The following is a 23,502-nucleotide window of genomic DNA, read 5'->3' as shown; positions in this document are numbered from 1 at the left end:
ATGGGTGGAAAAGAATTGAATGGTAAAATGAAATGGCCTCTTCCCATATAGAAAACAGTTTGCATTTTGAGAAAGAGATTGTCTAAGTGATCCATTGCTGTACAGAATCAAGTCTTGGCTGATACTGGTTCATTTCTTTGCTAAATTACTGCCAAATGGTATGTTTTTATTTATTTATTTATTTTACACAGGGCTTTTGACTAAAAAAAAAAACAAACAGCAAGACATGAAGTCAAAGAAATCAAAAAAAGCATCAGAGGCACCATTCAGAAGTCATCTTTAGTTTGCACCTACACTAGTAAGAAAAATGAGGGTGCTTTCTCTCCTAGAAAGAGAGATAAAGTAGTCACTCCAGTTACAATCTAAGGCCAACAGAGCTGACAAGGCCAAACCACCAGCATTTCACTATCAACATCAACATTAAATTGTAAACTTTTGAATTTCAAGTGTTAGAATGTATGTCCTACAAATCAGAGGACAACCCTCTTCCCTAATAGGGAATGCCAAAGTCACTTGAATTCACATTTGCAGGTATTTAAGCTTCTTAAATCAAGGACTGGATACCACCTTTTATTCTGCTGTTGAACAATATAAATTTGTCTATGCATTTCTAGCTGCTTGATATGAGGAGTCATTAGTTCAATGGATAAGGCAGTAGAGAAAAAACACCTCTTCTTGGAGCAGCCATACTATTAAAAGTAGATTGACTGTGGATCACTGAACCATGAAAGGTAAACCATCAAGGAAGAAAGTGAAGGTAAAAGACAGACTGACCTCTGGAATTTGTGAATGGACCTCCATACAAAAGGAGGATTGATGCTAAGCAGTCTTTGTGTTGTATATTTGCAGCTACAAGTGTTTGTGGCAAACAGAAGAAAAAGATGAGTATCTCTAACTTCACATATAGATTGGATACTTGTGGTCACCTCTCCTCCACTGCACTCTTGCATGAGGGGCCATCAAGATGGAGATGGAAAGCTAAATATTTATCTTGAAAATATCCTTTTTCTTGTAAGTTCTGGAAATGATCTTCATGAGTCTGAAAAAGGAGATAAAGAAAAATGAGATTTGTGGAAAAAAACTCAGTGCAGATCTCCTGGGACATTTTTTTTTTTTCAGCCTATGATATGCTCTAGCATTACACTTTGTTTCCTCCCCTCCCGTTTCCACGAGTGGAATCATCGGTTGATCTGTGTTCTCTAAGATGCAGTGCAAGGTCTCGGACTGCAAGTCCAAGAATGGATGTCACTTAGCAGTCAACACAGCCAGTGCAGGAACAGCTGGAACTAGTTGACAGCACCTCTAAACTTGAAAATGCATAGATCTTGACTCATCCGAGTCCTCTGCCATACAGAGATCTCTTCCACTCCTCTTTTCTTCCCGCTTTGTGTTTTTACATCACCATTTGACAGAGTGGTTCCAAAGCCAGTCTCAACCTGCAGGTCCAGTGTGGGAACAGGAAGCTGAACAGAATCTCGTAGGTGTTCTGACAGGCCTGTTGGCATCAGGAGGAGCTGCACATGGAGGCATCAGTATCAAACCCCTCTGTGCCCAGCAGCCTTCTGGCATGCTTTTCCAGCTGGGAAGAGGAGCGAGCAGCTAAGCCAGTAAAATTTGTGTGCTCAGACACCCCTCAAACATATAGTGTCTACTCTCATGCCTTCTAGGCACAGAGAAAGCACAGCTAGCACCGTGTATGCATCCACCCTAGCAGGAAACACGCTTATCTATATACTTTTTCTCCATATCTCACATGATACATGGAAATGAAATCCAGCTTCTATGGGAGTTCCACACAAAGGAAAAAAAGACCTCTAGTTTTCTCCTCCCTGCTTCATTACAGAGGTCATAATAAGCATATTTCTCTGTAGAGTCTGGTACCTGGTGGTACAAGGCAGAAACCTCACAAGGCACGCTAAAAGGAGGAAATAACAAAGATAAAAAGAAAAAAGTGGATTAAGCACTAGTTTGTAAGAAAAAGCAAAAGCCACAGCCTGTCAAGAGAAGAAAAATAGAAATGTATTTAACAGACCCATCCCTTTTCACTTTGGAGGACAAGGAGCTAGATCTGAGTATTTATTACTAGTGCAAAAGTGTATCTGCCCTCAGGTGTCTGGCCATCCAAAAAGTGGATTAACAAACTGTCACTTGAAAACATATCTTACATCTTTCTGTCAAGAAAGCTTAAGCCAAGGATATCTCAGCATTTTTGCATTCTCTGATACTTTCTCAGGCAGTCCCTTAGCAAGTGACTTAGTGTGCTACCTCCCATAGTCCTTATTTTCACAAAGCAAAATGCAAGCTTTGCCCAAACCCTGACTGCATTATTCTACTTAATTCTGTTAAGCCACTGCCTATCACATCCAAGAGGAGAGAAAGAAGTCTCTAGTCTTGTAGATAAGAAGAGCACGTTGCAACCTGTTTGCCACATGCCATTTCTTACTGTCCACCCAAACATATCACTTGTTATAATACAGGTCAGACAGCCAGTTCACCTCTTCGACAGACTCAGCCCAGCTAGTAAACTATGTATCAGAGCCAGATTTAATCTTTTATCTCTATATTTTTCTCTCCTTCTGTCACCACCTCCTAAACTAAATACAGAGCCAATAATGATAAAGTCCAACCTCCAGTAGGTCAGAATTTAAACTATCCCAATAAGGTATTTTTTATTCAAATAATTTGGAGCCAACAACACAAAGCTGGTGTGGATTCTTAAATAAGGACCCTCTTCAGATCCTTAACATAAATGTACTAAAGATCCACTAAGTTACTCACTGCTTGTTAAATATGACACATCCACATGAACAGAGCAAGCAGAAGATTAGCACTGCCCTGGCTACTTGGGGGGCTTCAGCAAGCTTCAGAGCTTCTCACTTTATTGGATGTTGTACATGAGGAGGGTGAGCAGAGGCAGGGGAGTAATCGATCTGAGACAACAAGGCAGAACCAGTGGGCACCTTTCTTAAAGTCTAGGAGATTAAAGAAAGAAAAGCAGCAAGGACCTCCTGACTACAACGAATTATTTTACCAGAATAAAGTGATTCACACAGATTACAGAGGGTTTTTTGGTTGGCTTGTTGGGTTTGTTTGTTTGTTTGTTTTACCGAATCCTGAGAGAAAGTTCAGCTCCCAGTTGGTGGCAGATGGGATAAAGAAACCCTCCCTTCCTTTGTACTCGCACCTATCAAAACAATACCAAAAAGTCCTATTAGCTACGAGTTCCTCACTAAGTCACGTCAGTGTGAGGACTAAAACACCCAGACTGTGGCAGTGGCAGGGGAGCAAGACAGCTGCAATGACCCACCTAAATCCAACCATGAGAGAAAGAAGGGGGCAGCTTATTTCACATGAGCTTTTCCCTCTCTGAGTTGATCCGTAACTCGCTGACAACACTTCTTCCTTTTTCTGACTCATGCCACAGAAGCCACATCCACAGCCCCAAGCTGGATCAGGTCCCTCAGCACTTAACAGGAAGGCTGACATCATTACGCGCAGCCCTCATTTTCCCAAAGTATTCTACATCTGAGCTGTATTCCTCTGAAGATATAATCTCTCAGCATTATTTATAAGGCAAAGAAAACTCTACTTGTACTGCAATACAACATAGTTCTTTGTGAGAAATGTAACATTTCATGTTTATATTTTTCTTTCTTCACATATGCAATAAAACATACACAAAATACTACATAGAATATGCCCCACTGGCAAGAATATTTTTTTAAGCATAATAAAGTGTCAAGACAGTGAGCTCAAGATACATTAGTCATTTCTTTTAGAGGGCCCATGCTTCACTAATACTGTCAAGTCTGTTGGTTAAGATGAAGAAAATCCATTGAAAATGCATTTTCAATAAGCATCAATGGCCTCGGTAAGTATCTTTTACAGAAAAAAAAGAAATAGACAGAAATGTCTGCTATATTTCTGGCTGACATACATTTTTCAACTAAACAGTGTTGTGTATTTTGTAATTTAAACTGTCAAAGTGGTGACTGTACAATTTGTCCATCCATAAAAAATTATCCTTTTGATTAGGGCAGGGGAGCAAAGTGGAAGCTGTGTGGTCTAACTGACAGTATTTTGCATGGTATGGCAGTTATACACCATCTAAGATAGTACTTGCTGACCCTACCCTATTCTTTTACTAATGATAATTTTTAAAAAGTTATACTAGTCAAGAAATGCAGTCAAGTCATTCCTGCTGTCACAGCACATACACCTATCGACTGCACAAATTAATTAATACAAGAGACTTACCAGCTAGTATCAGAATAACTCTCATACCTTTACACACTACTTCAACATAGAAAACACCAAATCCTCATCTCAACTTCATCATATAATCATAGTATGAATAGAAGCGAGATAATGATTAAGTCCCTTTTCCTCCCTTCCAAAATTTCATTTTCTTTCTCTATTGAGGTATAACACGCTCTGCCAGACAATGAAACTGCAACTACAGTATTTCCACTTGCTCTTGCACTGAAGCGGCTTTTGTAACTCAAACCATCTGTTTAAAATTATTTTATGTTCAACATCTTAACTGAGCATTTTAGTGATTATAATAACAAATGACATCTGTTTTAAATTTTAAATGTGGTTCAGTAAAGCACATCCAAACCTGAGGCAAAGAGCTCAAAGAATACTTAATCTTCTTTTTAACATCACCTGATAATCAAAATTACTCTGCCTGCCTAGAAAAGTCTCTTTTTGCCAAAACTTTTAAAGAAGAACTTTGACTATGGCCTGCAAGGCACCAATAAAACATCAAGTGCCCTAATACTTGAACATACTGCAAATCAGTTACCCCAATGTCAGTCTATGCAAGTTGCTCTGAATTATTCTGTAAACATGGGAAATCTATCTGCAAGTCTCCCAAGCACAAAAACACACTTGGGATCAATGCTGACAACAGGCCAGCATTGACAAAGAGAACAAAGGTACTTCAAGAAACAATGACTGCTTTGAGGCATGGAAGAGAAAACAAGAGCATCACCCTTTGGTAACACTTGTTAGCCAGGTGGAGAAAAAACAGAGTAGAAATTCAGCATTACATCTGCTCAGTATGCAGACAGCTGGAAATTCAGAACTCAAAAAAGGCAAAACCCAACAATGAACCCTGAGAGGGGTTTTGCTGCAAATAACTGGGCAACAAGCATTGAGGGGCCTATGACTGTTTTCAAATTACAAGTTTCGTGGAATACTTTTGGGGAAAGAACATCAGCCTGAGTGTCTAACAGAACCCAGCCCACCAACTTCCACAGCTGCAAGGGTCAAGGGACAAGTGGCACTTCAGAGAACACAAGTGCATGAAAGACAGATTGCCACAGCAGTCTTGCTGTCTCAGTGGAGCCCTCCCTGACAAACCAAAGCTGAAGGCCCCCTGAGATATTTTTAAAGAGATCTGCAATGAAGATATGCAATAAAGCACATGCACCAGTACAAGCAGCACAGTTATTCCCTTTAGCAATAAAAGGGACAAGGATCAAACTTTTTAAACTCATACAACAAGTATTAATATAGAGCACATAGGGAAAAGGATGGAAAAAGAATAACTTTCAGCTGCATTAAGCCTTGAAGAACCAGCTTGCAAACACACAGAGAAGAAAACACCCTTTGACAAAAACAAACAAGCAAACAAACAAACAAACAGCGCTTAAAGTATGTTCCACGGAAGATAGTATGAATAAGGAAGGTTTAAAAAAGCTGACAGTTCTTTATCTTTTATTAAGTCACATATTCTTATCATCATCAATCATTACAAATAAACAAGAATTATGTCAAATAGTAACAAGCTGTATTTATTTAATCTTGAACATGAGCGTCTGAATGGCTATTTGCCAATAGCTTCAGTCTGAAGGGAAGAAAGGTCTACAAGAGAACCTTCTAAGCATATAGTAATACTTCGAATAAAAGGAACACAGAAGTCAAATAATAAACTTGTAGGTTCCCACCCTTTCAAAAACTTAAGAAAAAAGTATTTTGGAGCTTTTGTGTTCGAAAGTACTATTTAATTATGTTAGCCAGATTAATATAATATATATTCAATATATATATTCAACTGAATACGGCTCAATATAATATATTCAACTGAATACTATTCAGCTGGGTAGCATAATTCATATTTTATATAGCTTTACCTACCAAACTTCAGTTCAGAGCAAAGTTGACGCAGATAGAGGTACGTTAAGTTTTCCACTGAAAAACGAAAACTCATTGAAAACCCGAGGTGAACATACATAAGGAAAGCAATCCGAATCGGAGATGCATTATACAACTGACTGATGAACAGTCCTGTGAGCAGAGGGTGGCAATGGCCAGTGCCCTCCCGGGACACAGACACGCAGCCCCCACCCGCGGCAGGCGGGCGCTCTCCAGGGTCCTGCAGCGCTCCCGGGCCCCACGAAGCCCATCGTGTTCGTGGGTGCCAGCCGGTGCTCGGCACCATGATAAACCAAGTCCCTGACAGCATGTTTTCAGGGTGGGCTTTCCCAGGAAGCACTGCTTCGTCATAAAGAAATGAGCACAAGGGGGTGTGGGGGGGAAATAATCTCCAATTCCTTGATTCACCAAATGAAACAAACTATTCAAAAAATTTTCAATTCATAGAATCACAGAATGGTTGGAAGGGACCTTAAAGATCATCTACTACCAGCCCCCCTGTCATGAGCAGGGACACCTTCCACTAGATCAGGTTGCTCAAATTGTCAAGTTGTAATGCGCAGAAAACAAACAAAAGGATGCATTGTATCACCTTCAAGAGCTCATTCAACTTCTCAAGTAGTAAAGTAAGTACACACAGTATTTGTCCAAGGACACTTTCAGGTCTAGTAAGAAGTTTTTATGAAAAGGAGTCACCTCTTTAACCATTCCAATAGCAGCCACAGCAGTAAGGTGTTCACATAGTAAGCATATTCCTAAGTGTATATAAGGCAAACCCCACTCAAATTATCAGTTATTGCAGCCTGAAATACTCCATTCACTTTTGAACAAAGTTCTTTTTGCTCCTACAGCTATCCCTACTAACAAAGTAATTACCATTTGTTATCATTTATATCAACTTGTAAACACCCTTTGTTTTTAAGACAAAGCCATACCACTTTTCTATATGACACCTTTATATTTCAGCTGCTGACTGACTCTAATAATTAACAGATCCAGAAAATTATTCTGGTAACTAGTATTCTGCCTCTTTGCAATATGGGGCACTGTTGATTTAAAGTTAGAGATCCCCACCACTCCAATTTTTTTTGGGAAAAAAAAAAAAAAAAAAGCAATAGTTTCACTGCAGAAAAAGAACTCCGAGAGCAAGGTGAAAACTGTTAGACAGAGCCAGAAACCTGGGGAACAGATAGGCAACATCACTTCAGTTTTCATATTAGGTCTTCCCCTGCAAATGGAGACTCACTTGTAGTTTCCTGATCTCTCTGCTGGCAAGAAGAGGGGAGCGATACAGTATGGGTAGATAGAAGACTACAAAGAGTAGACCGTTACTATTTTGAGAGAAACATCAAATACAGTTACATGTCAAGAACACAAAGGCAATGTCTACTTATCTTAGTATCCGCTCCCAGGGAGGACACAAACATCTAGTTTTGAGATGACAGAAAAAGTCTATTATTCACTTCTGTGTAGCAGGTATTTACCCGTACTCTACCATCTGTATGAATTTTCTTGTAATGAAAAGCATGTTTTTCCAGAATACTTAAGATCAGCAAGGGAAATAAATTTTATCAGGCTTTGCTACAAAAATAGCTGATATGGGAGTAGCAGTTGCCTGCATGACCTCCTCCACAGGCTGTCTCAAATCTCTTATCATATTTCCCCCTTATATTTGAACGTGACTGAAGAACAGCAGGCTGTATAAGGAAAATAAGGGTGTTCTTTTTTGTAAAACTGTGCAAATACTAAAACAAAGAGGAATCAGGTGAATTAGGCAACCCTCAAAAGCACAGAGCAGGAGCATGGAGTCAGTACAGCAACATCTCTGCAAGTTGGCCAATGCTTCTGCAGTGATAGCAATAAATAAGACCTTTTCAACACCAAAGCTCAAAAAACAGGCCAAGTCTTGACATCCAGAAAGCTTCAATAAAAGGTACCTTAACAAATTCAAGCAAAGCAGCTTTTCATTTGAGACTAGTACCTTTAGACCTCAGAGGTCAAGAATGACTTTACAATGATCATTTTCATACTTCACTTCAGTGTGCCGCTTCCCTTCCCCAACTGCACTGTCTTTCACCATGGTGAGGCATGCGATCTCAAACTGGTCTCCCACCCTCTGCAACAGCTTTCTGTGCAGCCTACATTTCCAGACAACACACTCCACCTTCCAGACTAGGGAGAATGAAGCCTAACAATTCAATACTCTAGCGTTTGTGGTGTCAAAAAAGGCTGTATCTTTTATTCCCAAATTATGTCTCCTCACTCAACTGTACAGCACTTTCGCACAAAAATATAATACACACATCAAGCTTGAACAAGCTTTCTACAATACTCGTTAGGCTCTGTGTTTGCTCATGTATTTTTGATGGTAGGCTTCCAAATACCCACTGTTCAGAGTAATGCTTCAAAGCAACCATTTTAGAAGTAGAAAAACACAGCCAAACTTTGATTCAAAGGGATTCTTGGGGTTTTCTTTGATTAATTCAGGTCTTCATCTGACTTCATGGGACACTATCACATTTTTGGTGAGACGGAAAATTTTTCAAGAGCCCCTTCACATCACTGTACTATTTTGTTAAATTGCAATTTGAAGTAAAACAGTTTCTAAACTCAGTTTCTCTGGGTAAAGCTACATCCGTACTTAACACACAAGTAACTACTAAGTTCTGATACAAGCTATTCTCATTGAAAAACATGCCCCTAAAACTGGAAGACGCGGTTTCAGAGAAATGACAGAGGTCTTTAAGCACAAACTACCAACATCCTCCCAAGGTGCTACACTTGCCTTGTCTGGTTTTCTTCTCAGGTCTCTCAAAACAATACCCCTCTGCTATACCATAAGAAAGTGGGTTTAAGAGTATTGTTAAAAGCAGATTTTTCTCCTTATACCCTTCTGCTCTGGAATACACATTTCAGCTGTGTTAACTTTGTCCTAGCCATCCATAAATTATTTTTGAGCAACTGACATCTGGAAATACTTCTGTTAGTTTCATAAATCCAAACCTCTTTCGAAGTACTGAAACAGAAGAATACTTTTACATTATTTTAGGTGAGGAAGAGTGAGAAAAGTTAGTCCTGACTCCAACAGCACACAGACACTGGCAGAAATGAGTCTCTTAAAGGCAGAATTGAGCGTTTGAACGTCCTTTGAGCAAGTTCACACCACCTGCAAACTCTGCCGACTGCCGCTAGAGGCTGCCACAGGCCAGCAGTAAGTTTTTCCCCTCCATTTTAAGGGAAGCAGCATAACACTAGTGTATCAACTATTATCAAGTTTATGCTTAACATGCTTTACCTCTCCAGAAAGTAAAAAGCACAAGATTTCTTTAAGGGTTCCTAATTCCACCAAAACACCAACAGTGAAGTATTTTTTTTTATTGTGGTCCGAGTCGAATTTTGAAGCATTTTCAATATACCACCATTTTACTTTATGCTACAACCAGTTCACACTCCCCTACTTCTCTCTCTTTTTGCATATGGACAACATAAAACAGTAAGTTAGTAAAAACATTCAAAGTTTATTATAGGACAGAACGCAAAATTAATTACATTATTTACAAAAATTTATGCAAATTAAAAGCAAAAAGAAAGTATCAGTCCTTTACAGCATAGTATCATGATACAAATGGAATAGCTTGCAGTCACAGTACCAAATAATTTCTAGATGGCAGCATCGCTGCAAAACATTCTTATTTCATTACTGAGATTTCAGCCTCAATTTTGCTTTCAGGAAAGCAAGTAACTCCTAGTGACTTAGCTTTACACAAACAGAGCTATTAGTGGGAATAGAACATTATTTTCAAACTAACTGAACAGAGCCAACGCTGAACCTGTTCTCTGGGATTCCTAGCGAGCCTAAACCTCCTTCCGTGGCAAACACTACCTGCTGTTACACCAGCTTCGAGTTTCTTGCCAGGTAACGCACACAGAACCATCCTTGCATCATCTTTTTAGGAGCGATAGCGTCATGCTTCCAGATGCCCAGCTGACTACCACCCTCACTTGCGCCACCCCACCCCACCCCACTCCGAATTTAAAGCCCACCAGGCACACCTGACGCCGGCTCAGGCCCACGGGGGGTGCGGGGACCCCACAGTGGCCCAGGGCAACACAACCGGGGCCTGGGGCCGGCTGGCGGCTACCTGAGGGCGCGGGGCCGGGGTCGCACCCCACCAGCCCAGAGGCGCCCGCCGCGGGGCCCCCACAGCGCCCAACGGTCCGCGGGGCCCGGGAGACGCGGGGCCCATACCCGGTGAACCGACCCCCTAAAAGCACCGGCCACCGGCCGCCCCCATCCCCCCCTTTCCCCCCTCGAGGCGCGTGGCCAGTGCGCACGCGCCAGGACTCACTCTTCTCCCGTGCCGCCAGTCCCAGCAACTTCCGCTTCCGCCGGGCCATTCCCGCCCCCCGGCCCGGCGCAAGCCCCGCCCCGAGCTGCCGCCCGGCCCGCGCGCGAAGGGGGCGGGGCCCGCGGCCGGGAGGGGCAGGGTGTGGGTGCCGAGGCGCTGTCCGTGGTTGGCCGGGGCAGCTCTCGCGAGAAGTGGGATCCGGAAGCGGCAGCGGGGCCGGTGGGAGGTGGCTGAGGGGGCGGTGGTAACGGCGGTGGCGGGGAGGGGGGGGGGGGATCGGTACCGGTACCGGTGTTGTCGGCAGCGCCCGCAGCAGCGAGGGAGGGTCTGGCAGCGGCCCCGGCCCCGGCTCCGCCAGAAGCGGCCGCCGCGGCGGTGGCGGCTCCGTGCGGGCTTTGCCGAGGGAGCGCCGTGGCAGTGGTCGCGCTGTGCGGGGCTGCAAGATGGCGGCGGCGGGCGGGGGCAGCAGCGTGAACCCCTTCCTCAGCGACTCCGAGGAGGACGAGCCCGAGGAGCCCAGACCCGGCGGCGGCAGCAGCAGCAGTAACGAACCGGGCGGGCCGGCGTATCAGCAGCAGCAGCAGGAGGCGGCGGCCGCGGGGAGCCCCGAGGAGCTGCCGGGTTTGCGGGCGGCGGCGCCGGGCGATGCCGGCGGCGGGGCGGGGGCGGGCGGCGGGGCCGGAGCGGGCCCCGGCGCGGGGGAGCCGCCGCGGGTGCCGATGGACGCGATAGCGGCGCAGCTTCTGCGGGACCAGTTCCTGCTGACGGCGCTGGAGCTGCACACGGAGCTGCTGGAGAGCGGCCGGGAGCTGCCCCGGCTCCGCGATTTCTTCTCCAACCCCGGGAACTTCGAGCGGCAGAGCGGCACACCGCCCGCCGGCGGGGCTCTGGGCGGCCCGGGCGGCAGCGTGCTCGGGGGAACCGGCGGCAGGGAGCCCGGCTCCGGGCAGCTCAGTAAGTGACCCGGGGGAGCGGGGGCAGCCGCCGCTGGGGGTGCCTCGCGGTGCGGCCCTTGCCGGTGCCTGTCGCTGCGGGAAGCTGGGCGGCGGGGCAGAGGTGCTTTGCCCCGTGTCTCCTTCTGTGTAACCCGCGTGTGGGACCGGGGGAGGCTGCAGGAGCGGGGCAGCCGGGGGCTGAGAAGGTGGGGCGGCAGGATAGGTGATAGCTTGGTCCCTGCTCACGTACCTTGTCGAGCCTCAGTCTTCCCGTGAAGGTCACGGATGGGCCAAATGCAGAAGGGGAGGGATGGAAATTTCAGCCTCAATTTTTAGCTTTCTCAGGGTTTATTGTGCCTTCTTTAGTGCCTACTGTCAAGAGATAAGTTTTATTCTGTTAAGAGAGAGAGTTGGGTGTTAAGCTGTGGCTGTTTCATTCAAAGTCTAAAAATTGTCAAAAAAAGGATGTCAGGAGCCAGCATGTTATTTCTGCTGATGCATTGGAATGGCTAAGTCATCCAAGGATAGGTCTGAGTTTCACAGGTCATGCACAACTAATACAATGTTTCCTATAATTAAGGCTGGTGTGTTTACCAACCGCCTGCAGTCTTTGGCTAACCATTTTGGGATTTGGAGTTGGGGAGCAGTAAATATACTAGGTTAGTATAGCTTATGGGAGAAAAAGTGGTGCGGATATTTGGAAAATCATCACGTAGCTGACCTTAAAAGCTTTTGAGTTTTAATAGTAGAACAGATGGCTTAGAATAAAATTACTTGTGTGTCTTTTCAATGTTACTGTCAAGAAGTGGAGAGTTCTGAAAAGGAGGTAAGGTAGGTAGCTTGTGGAAGTGCCTTTGACAGAAGCTGCCCAGCCACCTGGCTTTTGAGGACTTAATGAACTCATGGGAAGGTATTGAAATGAAAGAACTTGTGGTTAGCAGACAGTTGAAATGTTTATTTATGTGTATTCTAAGACACCTAAAGTAATTTTGTAAATAGTCCAATATTTTTGGTTATTTTTTAAAAAGTTGCTAATGTTGCAAAGGCATGCAGTTAGACTTAAAATTTGGAAATAACTAATACTGTCTGCTATAATAGGAGACATCTAAACTTTCAACTTGTTATTGCTTTTCAATATCTTTTAAAAATGGTATGGGTGTTTTGTGTTTGTTTTTTTTTTTTTTTTTTTTTGTTTTGTGTTTTGTTTTTTAATTTTTTTTTAAATTCATGCTGCATTGTTTATATTTGGGTTACATTGTTTATGAATACGTAGAGTTTCATACTTGGCTTTGTCCAGCTGAGAGCTTCAGTGTGGTGGTCTTTATGATAAGATTGGTGAATGTTGGAAAACTTCATGCTTCCAGACTTCAAACTGATACAAATTCCTTTCATTAAAAGCAGCTTCCTTGGGGATTCTAGTCAATTCATCTGATTGATTAAACATTCTTTTTTCTTTGTTAATATGATATGTTGTTTCCAGTTATTGTTAATGGACATACCCCAGTAGAATTATAAAAACACCTGCCTCTGTACCTGTGGTGTTATGCATGCAAAAAAATGACCTCTTGCAATCCTAGACCAATATACACTTATGCGAGAACATATTAATGATTATTGTGTTGGCCTGCTGATTGATAGATGGTGATGGGACATCACTATTTTAAAAAGGGTGGGGGAAGGAGACAAGAGGAGAGGGAGAGGGGCTGAAACTTACTTTGGAGCAGTTTAATCATATTGAGGTGTGCTAAAAATAAATATCACACTAGACCTTGTGTTAGAGGTTAAGTGTAAGTGTCTTGAAACCTGTAGCATATGCTTTTCAAAGGATTTCTGTATCTCAGCAGTGACTGAAAAGACAGTTCACATTGAGTGACATTGAAAAGTGACAGATACAGAACAAATTGAAAAAAAATGTGGTTTTGTATAGCTCAAGTAGAATTTTTTTTTTTTTTTTAATTTACTGCCATCGGATTTTCTTGCAGTCTGGAGTCTAGCACTGAGCTAGCAATTGTGACAGTGCTGTTCAGCCTCATTGTGGTCAACAGGAGCTGATAGTCTCATGCCTCTGAATTTATGCCAATGTACAAATGTTAAAAAATAGGTTTCAGAAGACTGATGGGCTGAAAATTATATGGTCTTTATAAGAGTTCTTCTCACTTAAACATCTGGTATTATTGGATTTAGGTAGAGGGCTAAGCCACAGGTCAGGTCCAACAATAAGTCTAAATAGTTTCCTAAGTTAGTAAAAAAGTTCAGTTTTGTTGAGAGTTCTAGTTTGTTGTATCCTCATTTGTGGATTCACCCATGGAGACTGGCAGAGGTACCTTCTTTTTCTTTAACATGCCAAAAGAATAAATCAATAGTTCTCTTCATAGAAAGTACTGATGTGGAAAGCAGAGGAATTTGGCATGATTGTCATTTCAAGGTCAATTGAATTTTATGCTTCACTGAAAAAAAAATTCTTAATGTGGTCAGATCAAAAAAAAAAAAAAGTTTCCTTATTTCTGTTGATATCTAAATCCAGAATTTCTTCTCAGCACTAGCTTTGCACCTGCTTCTCCCTGCCCCCAAGCTCGATGAATTTCTATTGGTTTACACTGACATTTTTGATAATTTGAGTGGATGCAGAAAAAGCAGGACTGGCAATTCTTTTTGAATGTGAAATATGTTTGGAATGCTGCCTGAGGATTTCCACAGAGCAATGGAAAGCTTTCGTACTCTGCGTTCCTATACAAAATGGGAGAATTTCAGTGCAAGTGTTTATTGGCATTTCTCAGAGTCATTTTAGGCAAAGCTAAACTATGAGTGCATGTTGGATTTTTTTTTTTTTTGTTTTTTCTTATCTTTCTCTTTATAGACTTCTTGGTGAAGTATCTTAGGATTTAAACAACTAGCATCATGTGGTCAGCTAGTGACTTAGAAGTGCTTTTGTCTTTGAACTATGCTTCAGAGCACTTAGTTATAAAAGCAGATGATAGTCAGATGACTGGGATTTCTTAGTTTTTTTAAAAAAGCACCCATTTGCCAGCAGCAGTAGTCACAGCTGCAAACAGAGATAAACTGTAATGAAAAATACAGAATTGTATATTGTGTTTAGCAAACTTACTCTTCTAGTTTGAATCAAATTCACTTTGTAAAGGAGTCAACACTGTTCCTTTAGATACACAGTAGTTGTGTACAGTTATCCCTCATGTCCTGTATCTCTGCTAGATCTTCTACAACAGCTTCTTCCATTGGTTACAATAGCAGTTGCTTCACATCTGCTAGACCGTTTCTTTACTGCTTTTCTAATGCTACTCATGTGAATGGTATGGTTTGGAAGTCCCTCCTTTATACAGTATTCTAGATCTTTTACAATGCTTTGGTTAGCACCTACATATTAAAATTAAATGTCCCCTTCCCTATTACCTTTGCATAAGAAAGTACAGTACAAATTTAGACAACTGAAATTGAGAAATAAAACTGTGATTCCAATGTCTCATCCCTGTTCCTGAACCTCAGATGTTTTCCCACATATACATTTGACCATAATTCAAGCTTGAGCATAGAGGGTAGAGAAACCTTTTTTATTTTTGAATTGATTGACATGATGCCCTTTGATTGCTATGCTTGGCAAATGCCCTTTCCTGAAGGGATGCAGCTTACACTGTTAGAACTAACTTCAGTCTTAAAATCTGCAATTTATTTTTTGTTTACGGCTACAAAAGATCAGCATTCTCAAAATTTGAAATAGCTTTAATGGAAATCATAAAGAAGGGGTTTGAACATTTATGCTACACTTAACATTTTTCAGGAGATGATTTGGTTTTAGTTATTTCCACAATAAAGTTGTTTATAAATTTCTGGGGACAGCTAATCTATGAGTACAAAAATATAAAGTATTGGGGATTCTTCATAAGAAGCTCCTGGCTTTGTTTACAATTTGGGATTGGGTTTTTTTGTTTGTTTCTGACATTGTGAAGTATCTCTCTGGTTTTGCTTGTAGCCTTTGAAATTCAGATGAGTCCTACTGGAAGAAGCTATGTGGGAAGAGCATATTGATTATGCTTTTGTGAGAAAGGGCTGTCTTGGTAACAGCTCTCAATTCTGAGTTACAGACGTTGTGACTATGTGCAGGCCCATGTCATGATCAGCGTTTCACCAGATTTTTGTTTTGTATGAATATATGTCAGAACAGGGCTACCTCAAACTACTTCATTATATCTCAGCTTAAATGGCAGTCTAAATAAGATAGGAGATTGGGAAGAAGTCAGATAACTTCTAATGACTAGTTCTTTGTTAGGTATTTTGTTGTTGTCAGCTCAAGTCTTGTTTGTTACTTTATGAAAGTAAGAAAAAATATCTAGTCTTGTTGGCTACCTTCTCCAAATGCCATGAGGTGGCATGATGACTTGCAGGTGAGACAGTGGTTGTACTACCTGGTTTGACAAATGTGCTCCTCCTTGTAAGGACAGGAAGGAAAAGTGCAGATAAATAGGTAATCAAAGCTGCTGGTATCGGCAGATGGGAGAGAGTGAATATTGTCTCTTTAAAAGTACAGAAAACAGTTGAAGGAGTAAGAGGTTTGTATGTAACGCTGAAGGAAAGGGGAGACAAGTTCCCTGCAGACCTGACAGAAAACAGTAATGTCTGGATGAAACCTGAGAGGTTTCTTAGTGCTCTGGTGCTAGCTTTACTGATAGAGAAACCGCATGGACTTTCCCCAGTTGTGACTGCTTTAAATTCCCCTCCATTTTACTGACACTGGTATTTCTGAAAAGTTTTCTGTGAGATACGTTTCATAGCTTAAGAGCTTCTTAGTTTAAGACTTCTGTTTAAGACAACTGTTGGAGTTGTCAAATGAGTGAAACCAGGTCTGCTAGAAGCTGTTTCTGATGGGTGAGTGGATAGTTTAACCTTTGGCCAGAACCTGTGTTGGGGTGATTCGGGATGTAATGATAGAGTTCCAAAGACAGGTTAGCCCTCATAGGGGTATAACTACACAAAGAAATAACAAGATAAGGTAGCATGAGATAAGGATGACATTGATAGGCAAAGGAGGACAGACTAGCAGCGAGTAGTACTAGGCAAACAAATACTGAGTTATCACTGAGTAGCAGGCATATCATATGTCCACATTATATTTTACCTCGTAGTAACTTATTTGTGTGTTCTTGTTCTCTTAGTATGTTGACATACATGCAGTGGGGAATTTAGCTGCTTTAGCCCTGACTACGTTCTTCTGTTACTGAGCCAGAGTTACTTTTATTTGTTGGGCAAGGCAGAAGTGAACCTCTATATATAGGCACTGTAGCTAGTTCAGTTATGTGTGAGTTTAACCATGCCTTGGTTGAGAGATTCAGCAAAGCGAGCAGGCTTTGTGCTGAAGCAGCACACATTTCCTTCTGACAGTTTTGCTGTTGGGGAGAGATTTTTTGGGAAGGGGTAAGAGCAGAAGGGAAGCGGCAATAAGATTAGCTAGAGCTTTGCATTTCAGAACCAACCACTGGAGGCTTCTTTAAGGTCCCTGTAGGTAGTTTCAATTCCGTATAAGTTATACCAAGTTTCCTGTAGCTTTTCTTCCTCTGAGAAAACTTTTTCTTGATGGAAAATGTGACTCAAATTCTGTTCAGTTGAGAAAGCACTTGTAGAAATTTTATACAAGATTCATTACCTGATATAAAAAGATTGGTCTAGTATTTGCAAGCAAATCATGATAAAGTAGATATTGATTATTAGTGATGTTGGAAGCTGATCATCTCTGTTAATTTAAAATTTGTTAATACTGGACTTCTATAAATTCAGAATTAATGAAAATATGGAAAAAATATTTTTTAAGAAGTTCTCATACTTTCAAATTAAAGTAAGATTTGTTACAAATTCTGAGTTAGGTAGTTTATATATATGAAACTATTTGAAATATAGCATCAGAAGTCTCTTTCCTGTCAGTATATAAAAGTAAGTCCTAGAACCATATACGGTTGTGTGTTCAGAGTTATAACTACCAATCTTCGATGTATTATTTGTATTTGGTTTTCTAGTGTATTGTAAAGATGCAGGCTCAAGAAACTGAGTTGAATTCTCCTCTAGCATAGGCTGAAACTTTGAGTGATTCAGTAAAGGTCGTATTTTTTTTTTTATGATGCACGTTCCTGAGTCATGGCACAAAGTATGTTGAATTTATTTAAGACAGACCAAGCTGAAAAAGCCTTTCAGAAATACTGAACTCTCCCCTGGTACATCATAGGGGAAAGGCAATTTACATCTTCCCTTCCTGCAATATAACACTGCATGATGGTGATGCAACTGATTACTTTGCTGTTGAATTGAAGGAAGTACTCTTACATAAAAACTCGCAGAATAAGAGTTTCTTGTTTATATCACAAGTACTTTTTCATCTTGGTTTGATGTTGGAGGGGGGAGAGAGTTATCAGCTGTTTTGTCATTTGACAAAACTAATGGAGTAGGGAAATCGTGGCAAAAATAATCACAGAATTGCAGCATGGTTGTGGTGAGAAGGGACCTCTGGAGGTCATCTGGTCCAACCCCCTGCTCAGGCAGGACCACCTAGAGCCAGTTGCCCAGGACCATGATCAGACAGCTTTTAAATACCTCCGAGGAGGGAGTCTTTACCAATCCTCTGGGCAACCTGTGCCAGTGCTCAGTCAGCCCCACAGTAGAAGTGTTTCCTGATGCTCAGAGGGATCTCCCTGTGTTTCAGTTTGTGCCTGTTGATTCTAGTCCCGTTGCTGGACACCACTGAGAAGAGCCTGGCTCCATCCCTTTTGCACCCTCCCTTTAGGTATTTGCGCACGTTCATGAGATGCTCCCTGAGCCTGCTCTTCTCCAAGCTGAACAGCTCCAGCTCTCTCTGTCTCTCCTCATAGGAGAGGCTTCACACTCTAGTTGCTAGGTTTTAATTTTTTGTTTTTAAATACACATTTAATTCTTTCTAGAATCCATGTGGATGCAGATTAGTTAAAACTGAACTGGAAAGTTTACTACTGTCCTGAGATAAATGTAGAAATCAGGGAAAGGGGAACATATTAGAATCGAAATATGAAGAAAATTGGGAGACTACAATGCTTGAGGATGAAGATGGGATTTTAACTATAAATCTTAAGTAGTCCCTCAGCAGAGACAACCATTTAAGGACTAGACATAATTTTGCTTGAAGGCAGAGAGTGTAACAGAAAGCTGGGTTACTGTGGAGAATGGAAAAGTCCTTGTAATGCAAGTTAGTTGACACACTTTGAGAAACGCAGTGCTGCAACATTGAGCATATGGAGTTAATTTGATGCTGTTGATGCTTTCTGATTTCTGCTGAAGTCAGCTGGGGTCTTGAGCTGGAAGAAGTACCTCTGTGCCGTGCTTCTCCCTTAGCTTTTTACTTTTGGAAAGCTCTGGTAGCTCAAGCGCACTGTAGCACATATGGAGGGAGCCAGGTTGGGTTTGATATGACCCCAAGGTCATATGCCTCTGGACCTCAGTGTCCACTGCAGCAACATTCAAATGACTTTGTGCAGGGCTGGCTCAATTCTTTCAGACTCAACTAATTTGGATGCTGCCTGAGACTGTCTATGCAGTAAGTGCCCCACAAAAGCAGGATGCTATTGTATGGCTCTCTGTGAGATCAGCTCAGGTGCATCTGTTTCTTAACCCAATTCAGGGAGTGTGTGTCATTTTGTCGTTTCTGTGCTAGGGTGCCAGATCTATCTATTTTCTACTTTTAATTTAATCTTTCTCACGAGCTTCTGCTGTGTGCCTCTCATAGGAGTAAGGGTTATATCTTTTTACTGCAATACATCTGCAAAGTATTTGCTTTACACATTTTGTGACTGTGTTTTGATTTTTTTTTTTTCTTTTTTTTTCTGCTGTTCTTGGCCAGCAAGCATAGGTTAGTTTTCTCCAAATAGCTTTGGTGTTTTTACCCTCACATATTCTTTGAATTTTCATAGCTTGTTAGTAATGTGAAGTAGGTAAATGTATTGATCATTTGTTTTCAGTCTAGTTTGCATTGCCCATCATGGGCTAGTGTTATCTGATCATCTTGAATGCCTGTTCTAGGTAGTTTGTAAGTGCATTGCTTCTGAGGGCTTCTTTTCAGAACATACCAACTTTGAAAATTCAGCAGGTCTCATTGAATAAGATCATCTGGGAAAGAGCAAAAGGAGACTTGCAATTGCAAAACAAGGTTGATAGGTTAGGTGCTTACAATTTAGTGCTTGATGCAATGAATTACTTAAAAGCTCTTAGTTCCATCTCAGAGTTATCATAGCAATGTGGAATGCGTTGATCCGGTAAAATTTACTCTGCAAGTTGAAATTGGTTTAAAAAATTGATGCATAAGTCTGTTTCTACCATGAACGGTTTTATGCTAGGTCAGATATCTTCTGTCATGGATCAAGTTTGCTTTGCTGTCTGATCCAGCATTGGTAAGTTTGGAACAAGTTGAAATATGTCAGAAGCTTTAAATGTAGCAGCCATTTAAGATTTGTCAAAGTATTATTGCTCCAGAGTTGCAAAATTTGGTAAGGCTTAAAGAAATTTACAGTATCATTTATGGGGTGTTAATTAATTATTTATTCATATGTATTGTACAACATATCTATTTCAGTAGCTCCATCATGCAGTCACAAATACAAACTGTAAATTGATGATCACTTGTTAAAGTGTTAACGATGTCTGATTCTTTGATTTAATGTAGAAAGGACAGAAAGCTCTTCATATTTTTACATTATTCCACATCTTCTGTGAATGCTATCCTACTTCCAAGTTCATTTATTCACATACACATATGTGCAGTTCAGTACTAATACAGGGCTTAAGCATGTTCAAGTACATACAAGAGAAAATGTATTCTTTCTGTCTGATAGTGTCTGTCCCCAGTTTACTTGGCTTCTGCTGTTTTGTGCCTATGGTATTGTGCAGAGCAGCTGAAAATTCAAGTTATTCAAGCATATATTTTTTTCAGACCAGTATCTCTAGGAGAGAGCAGGCCATCTGTTAAATTGGCTGTAAGGGCTAGTTTACTCTAGGTCTTGAATATTTAACATAGGCAACGTACCTAATTTGCTGGCTTCTTTGCTGCCAACAGAAACAGATCTAAAATGTATATGTATGCACTTGCATTTCCTTAGGACTGAACTTCAACAGCTCTTTTACTGTACCTGTAGCACAGATCAAAAAGAGAGATGTGAGTAGTTCCTGAGGAAATTTCTCAATCAGGAGCTGCTATCAGAGTACTTGCTGGTTTGCCTGTATCTCTTTGAACTTGAAAATCAGGTTGGATGTCCTAAACGTAAAGATAAACTGTACCCTATAACATATGTTGTAGTTCTGTCCTTTCTAGATGTATATGAAGGGTTTTTTCAACCTTTGATTTGCAGACCCTATAAAGTTTCAGCTTTGTTCCCCTTATGACATAATCTTCTTCTGGTTGGAAAATTTTCCATCAGAGATTCCTTTACAGAAGCAGAGTTGTATGTATATGTTGGAAGGAGGGAGAACTTAAATCATAACAATCACACAACTCATCAGGAAAGACTTATGTACATTTTCTAAAGTTACATGGAACTATGTCTTGCATTATATTAAAGCTTGTCTTAGTCCATGGGTTGTAGGTTGAAAAAATATTGCAGTAGGGGTCTTTCATAGCTTCTTACTTTTTAGTTTGGAAAGAGTACTTCAGAATTAGAAAATTTTGCTTGAGTTTTCTCACAGCCGTAATTACATGGTTTTCTGACATTCATGATCCTCAACTACTTTCATTGTATGGTAGTTCATAACATTTGAAGTCTAATTTACTGCCATATAATAAGTTGTAGCATGTCTGGTGGTTAAATTATCATGGGTTTTGTAATTTATAAGAAAATTCAACCTTAGCAATTTCCTATTTTAATTATTCTACAAAAATTTGCAATGATCAGTTCAAGAATGAAGTGCAACTTATTTCTACTGCTGCAGAGAATTGCATCCTGGGTCCTATTGTTTGGTTTTGGTTTGTTTTTGTTTTTTTTTTTTCTTTTCTAGAATTAGCCATCAAGGTGACGATGCTAAGAAATAATTTTTGATGGTGACAGTCATTCAGCTTATGTAACCTTCAGTGTCTGTTTTATTCAGAAGAAGCTAAAAAGCATTAACCTGAAATGGTTTAAGTAGAGTTGTACTTGAGACTGAACTGAGAGGCCTTGTTAAGGTTTCTGCCTAGTGAAATCCTATGTAGTAATTATTTAATATAGTGAAGAAGGTGTATTATTATCAAATCAAATTGCTTCTGGAGGATCAAGTTGTTTGTGTGATGCTTCTAACACCACTGTTAAAACATATAAACTTTCTCTAAAGTAAAGAAGAAAAAATTATCACTTCCCCCCCCCCCCAAAAAAAAAAGTCAGTTCTTCTGCAAGCAAAGCTTCTGGATCTCTGCTTAGATAAATATTCAGAATTCTCTATATAAATCTTTTGTTGTTTCCAGTAGCATGAAGAATGTTCCATAACAGTTTTTTCCAAGCCTATGGTATGTTGCGTGTTCCTGTTCTGTAAGGCTACAGTAAATGACAAGTAAAACTATATTAAATGATCAGGTATAATGTCTTCAAAAAGTAGCTTTTGTTTTATTACTTTAATACAAAGCAGTGGCTTTTTTCTTCTCCAGACAGTGATGTGTGAGGATGGATTCCTTAAGAGTCTAGATGATGGTTCTGTAACAGCATGATAGGCGTAAGTTATTATCCAGCCTAGGGGACTTTGGACTTTCACTATTTCCACAAAAGGTTGTATCTTCCTATGGTATGTGTGAGCTGTGTGCCTATAGCTGTTTCTTCCTACATATAACCATGTAGTTCATGTAAAGTCTGGATTACACTGGGGAAGGTTCTGTCCTAGTATGCGGAATACCCAATGGAAAGCTGCTCGGATCTTGATTGGGAAAGATTCACTTTGCACTGCATCTTGTTCCACATGGAAGCTTATCAACCCCAAATTTCTAGTAGCCAATTATTTCTCTGACCAGTTTAAAATGTGGCTAGCCAGCTGTTTCGCTCACCAGTTTAAAATGTGGCAACAGCCTTGTTTCAGATTTACAGATACTTTTCAGTACAAGTGAACACTCGTAGAAGTGAAATGAACTTTTCTTGTACAAGCATAGTATCGTTATTGCTTGTCCTTGAATTTCAAGGAAAAAGATGGAATTCTTGGTCTTTGTATGCTCCTTGGGGCAGAGACTGGGGTGTAGCCGAGGGCTTTACACTGTGTGTGCAAGGGGGTGGAGCTGCCATTTGCACCTCACCCAGCCTGGCTGCGGTGGCAGCCTGTCTTTCCAGGTGGGTGGCAGGGGCAAGTAGCCACACCAGCACTGGAGGCAGAGGGAGCAGCCCTGCCTTCCCCTTCCCCTTCCCCTTCCCCTTCCCCTTCCCCTTCCCCTTCCCCTTCCCCTTCCCCTTCCCCTTCCCCTTCCCCTTCCCCTTCCCCTTCCCCTTCCCCTTCCCCTTCCCCTTCCCCTTCCCCTTCCCCTTCCCCTTCCCCTTCCCCTTCCCCTTCCCCTTCCCCTTCCCCTTCCCCTTCCCCTTCCCCTTCCCCTTCCCCTTCCCCTTCCCCTTCCCCTTCCCCTTCCCCTTCCCCTTCCCCTTCCCCTTCCCCTTCCCCTTCCCCCTCCTTGGAAGGCCGTCTGCAGTGGGAGCTGTGGCAGGGCAACAGGGGCTGGGATTTCCCCACAGCTGGGACTTGGCAGGGTGTAACCTGGGCACTGATGATTCACCGGTGCCTGTGGAGCCAGTTTGGGCAGGAGAAGTCTCAGCTGAAGTGCTTCAGCACTGGGCGCCCCTTCCCTTAACAGCGGGAACCACCTGCAGCAGCCAACACCACATATTTAAAGGCAGTAGTGAGGTAGTGGTACAAGTCTTGTTACATTATTCAAGCTAACCATTTAGTTTGAGTTGTGTGATGGAAACTATAATTTCCCCCCTTGATGGAGTTCTGCAACATGTATCATCTAGTGGGATACTCAACTGAGCAGATACTGTTCAGCTGCTTGTGATACCATTTGTAGGCAGTTGTCTGTTACTGTTTCATTCCCTTCA

The 23,502-nt window shown here is 41.5% G+C and overlaps 2 protein-coding genes across 11 annotated transcripts in view; one reads left to right on the top strand and one right to left on the bottom strand.

Moving 5' to 3' along the window:
* PIGN (phosphatidylinositol glycan anchor biosynthesis class N) overlaps positions 1–10,571 on the bottom strand; it is a 109,866-nt gene extending 99,295 nt beyond the window's left edge. For 2 of the 4 annotated variants that reach the window (XM_032992010.2, XM_032992013.2), the window contains exons 1-2: positions 10,512–10,527; positions 775–1,039 (exon numbers count right to left, since the gene is read on the bottom strand). In XM_032992010.2, the coding sequence (XP_032847901.2) occupies positions 775–801 (27 nt within the window). In that variant the 5' untranslated portion in view covers positions 802–1,039; positions 10,512–10,527. Of the gene's footprint in view, positions 1–774; positions 1,040–10,215; positions 10,423–10,511 lie in introns of those variants that run through there. The other 2 variants (XM_032992011.2, XM_032992014.2) reach the window with 2 other exon arrangements.
* Positions 10,572–10,765: 194 nt separating this feature from the next.
* The window catches only part of RELCH (RAB11 binding and LisH domain, coiled-coil and HEAT repeat containing), an 80,912-nt gene continuing 68,175 nt past the window's right edge, over positions 10,766–23,502 (top strand). For all 7 annotated transcript variants that reach the window (XM_042806765.1, XM_042806762.1, XM_042806761.1 and 4 more), the window contains exon 1: positions 10,766–11,465. In XM_042806765.1, coding sequence (XP_042662699.1) covers positions 10,955–11,465 — 511 coding nt within the window. In that variant the 5' untranslated portion in view covers positions 10,766–10,954. The remainder of the gene's footprint in view (positions 11,466–23,502) is intronic.

Source organism: Tyto alba, unplaced genomic scaffold (genome assembly GCF_018691265.1).
Source record: "Tyto alba isolate M040663 unplaced genomic scaffold, T.alba_DEE_v4.0 Super-Scaffold_48, whole genome shotgun sequence".
NCBI classification, from domain to species: Eukaryota; Metazoa; Chordata; class Aves; order Strigiformes; family Tytonidae; genus Tyto; species Tyto alba.
The sequence above is the reverse complement of the archived record's forward strand: the minus strand, read 5'-3'. Positions and strand labels throughout refer to the sequence as shown.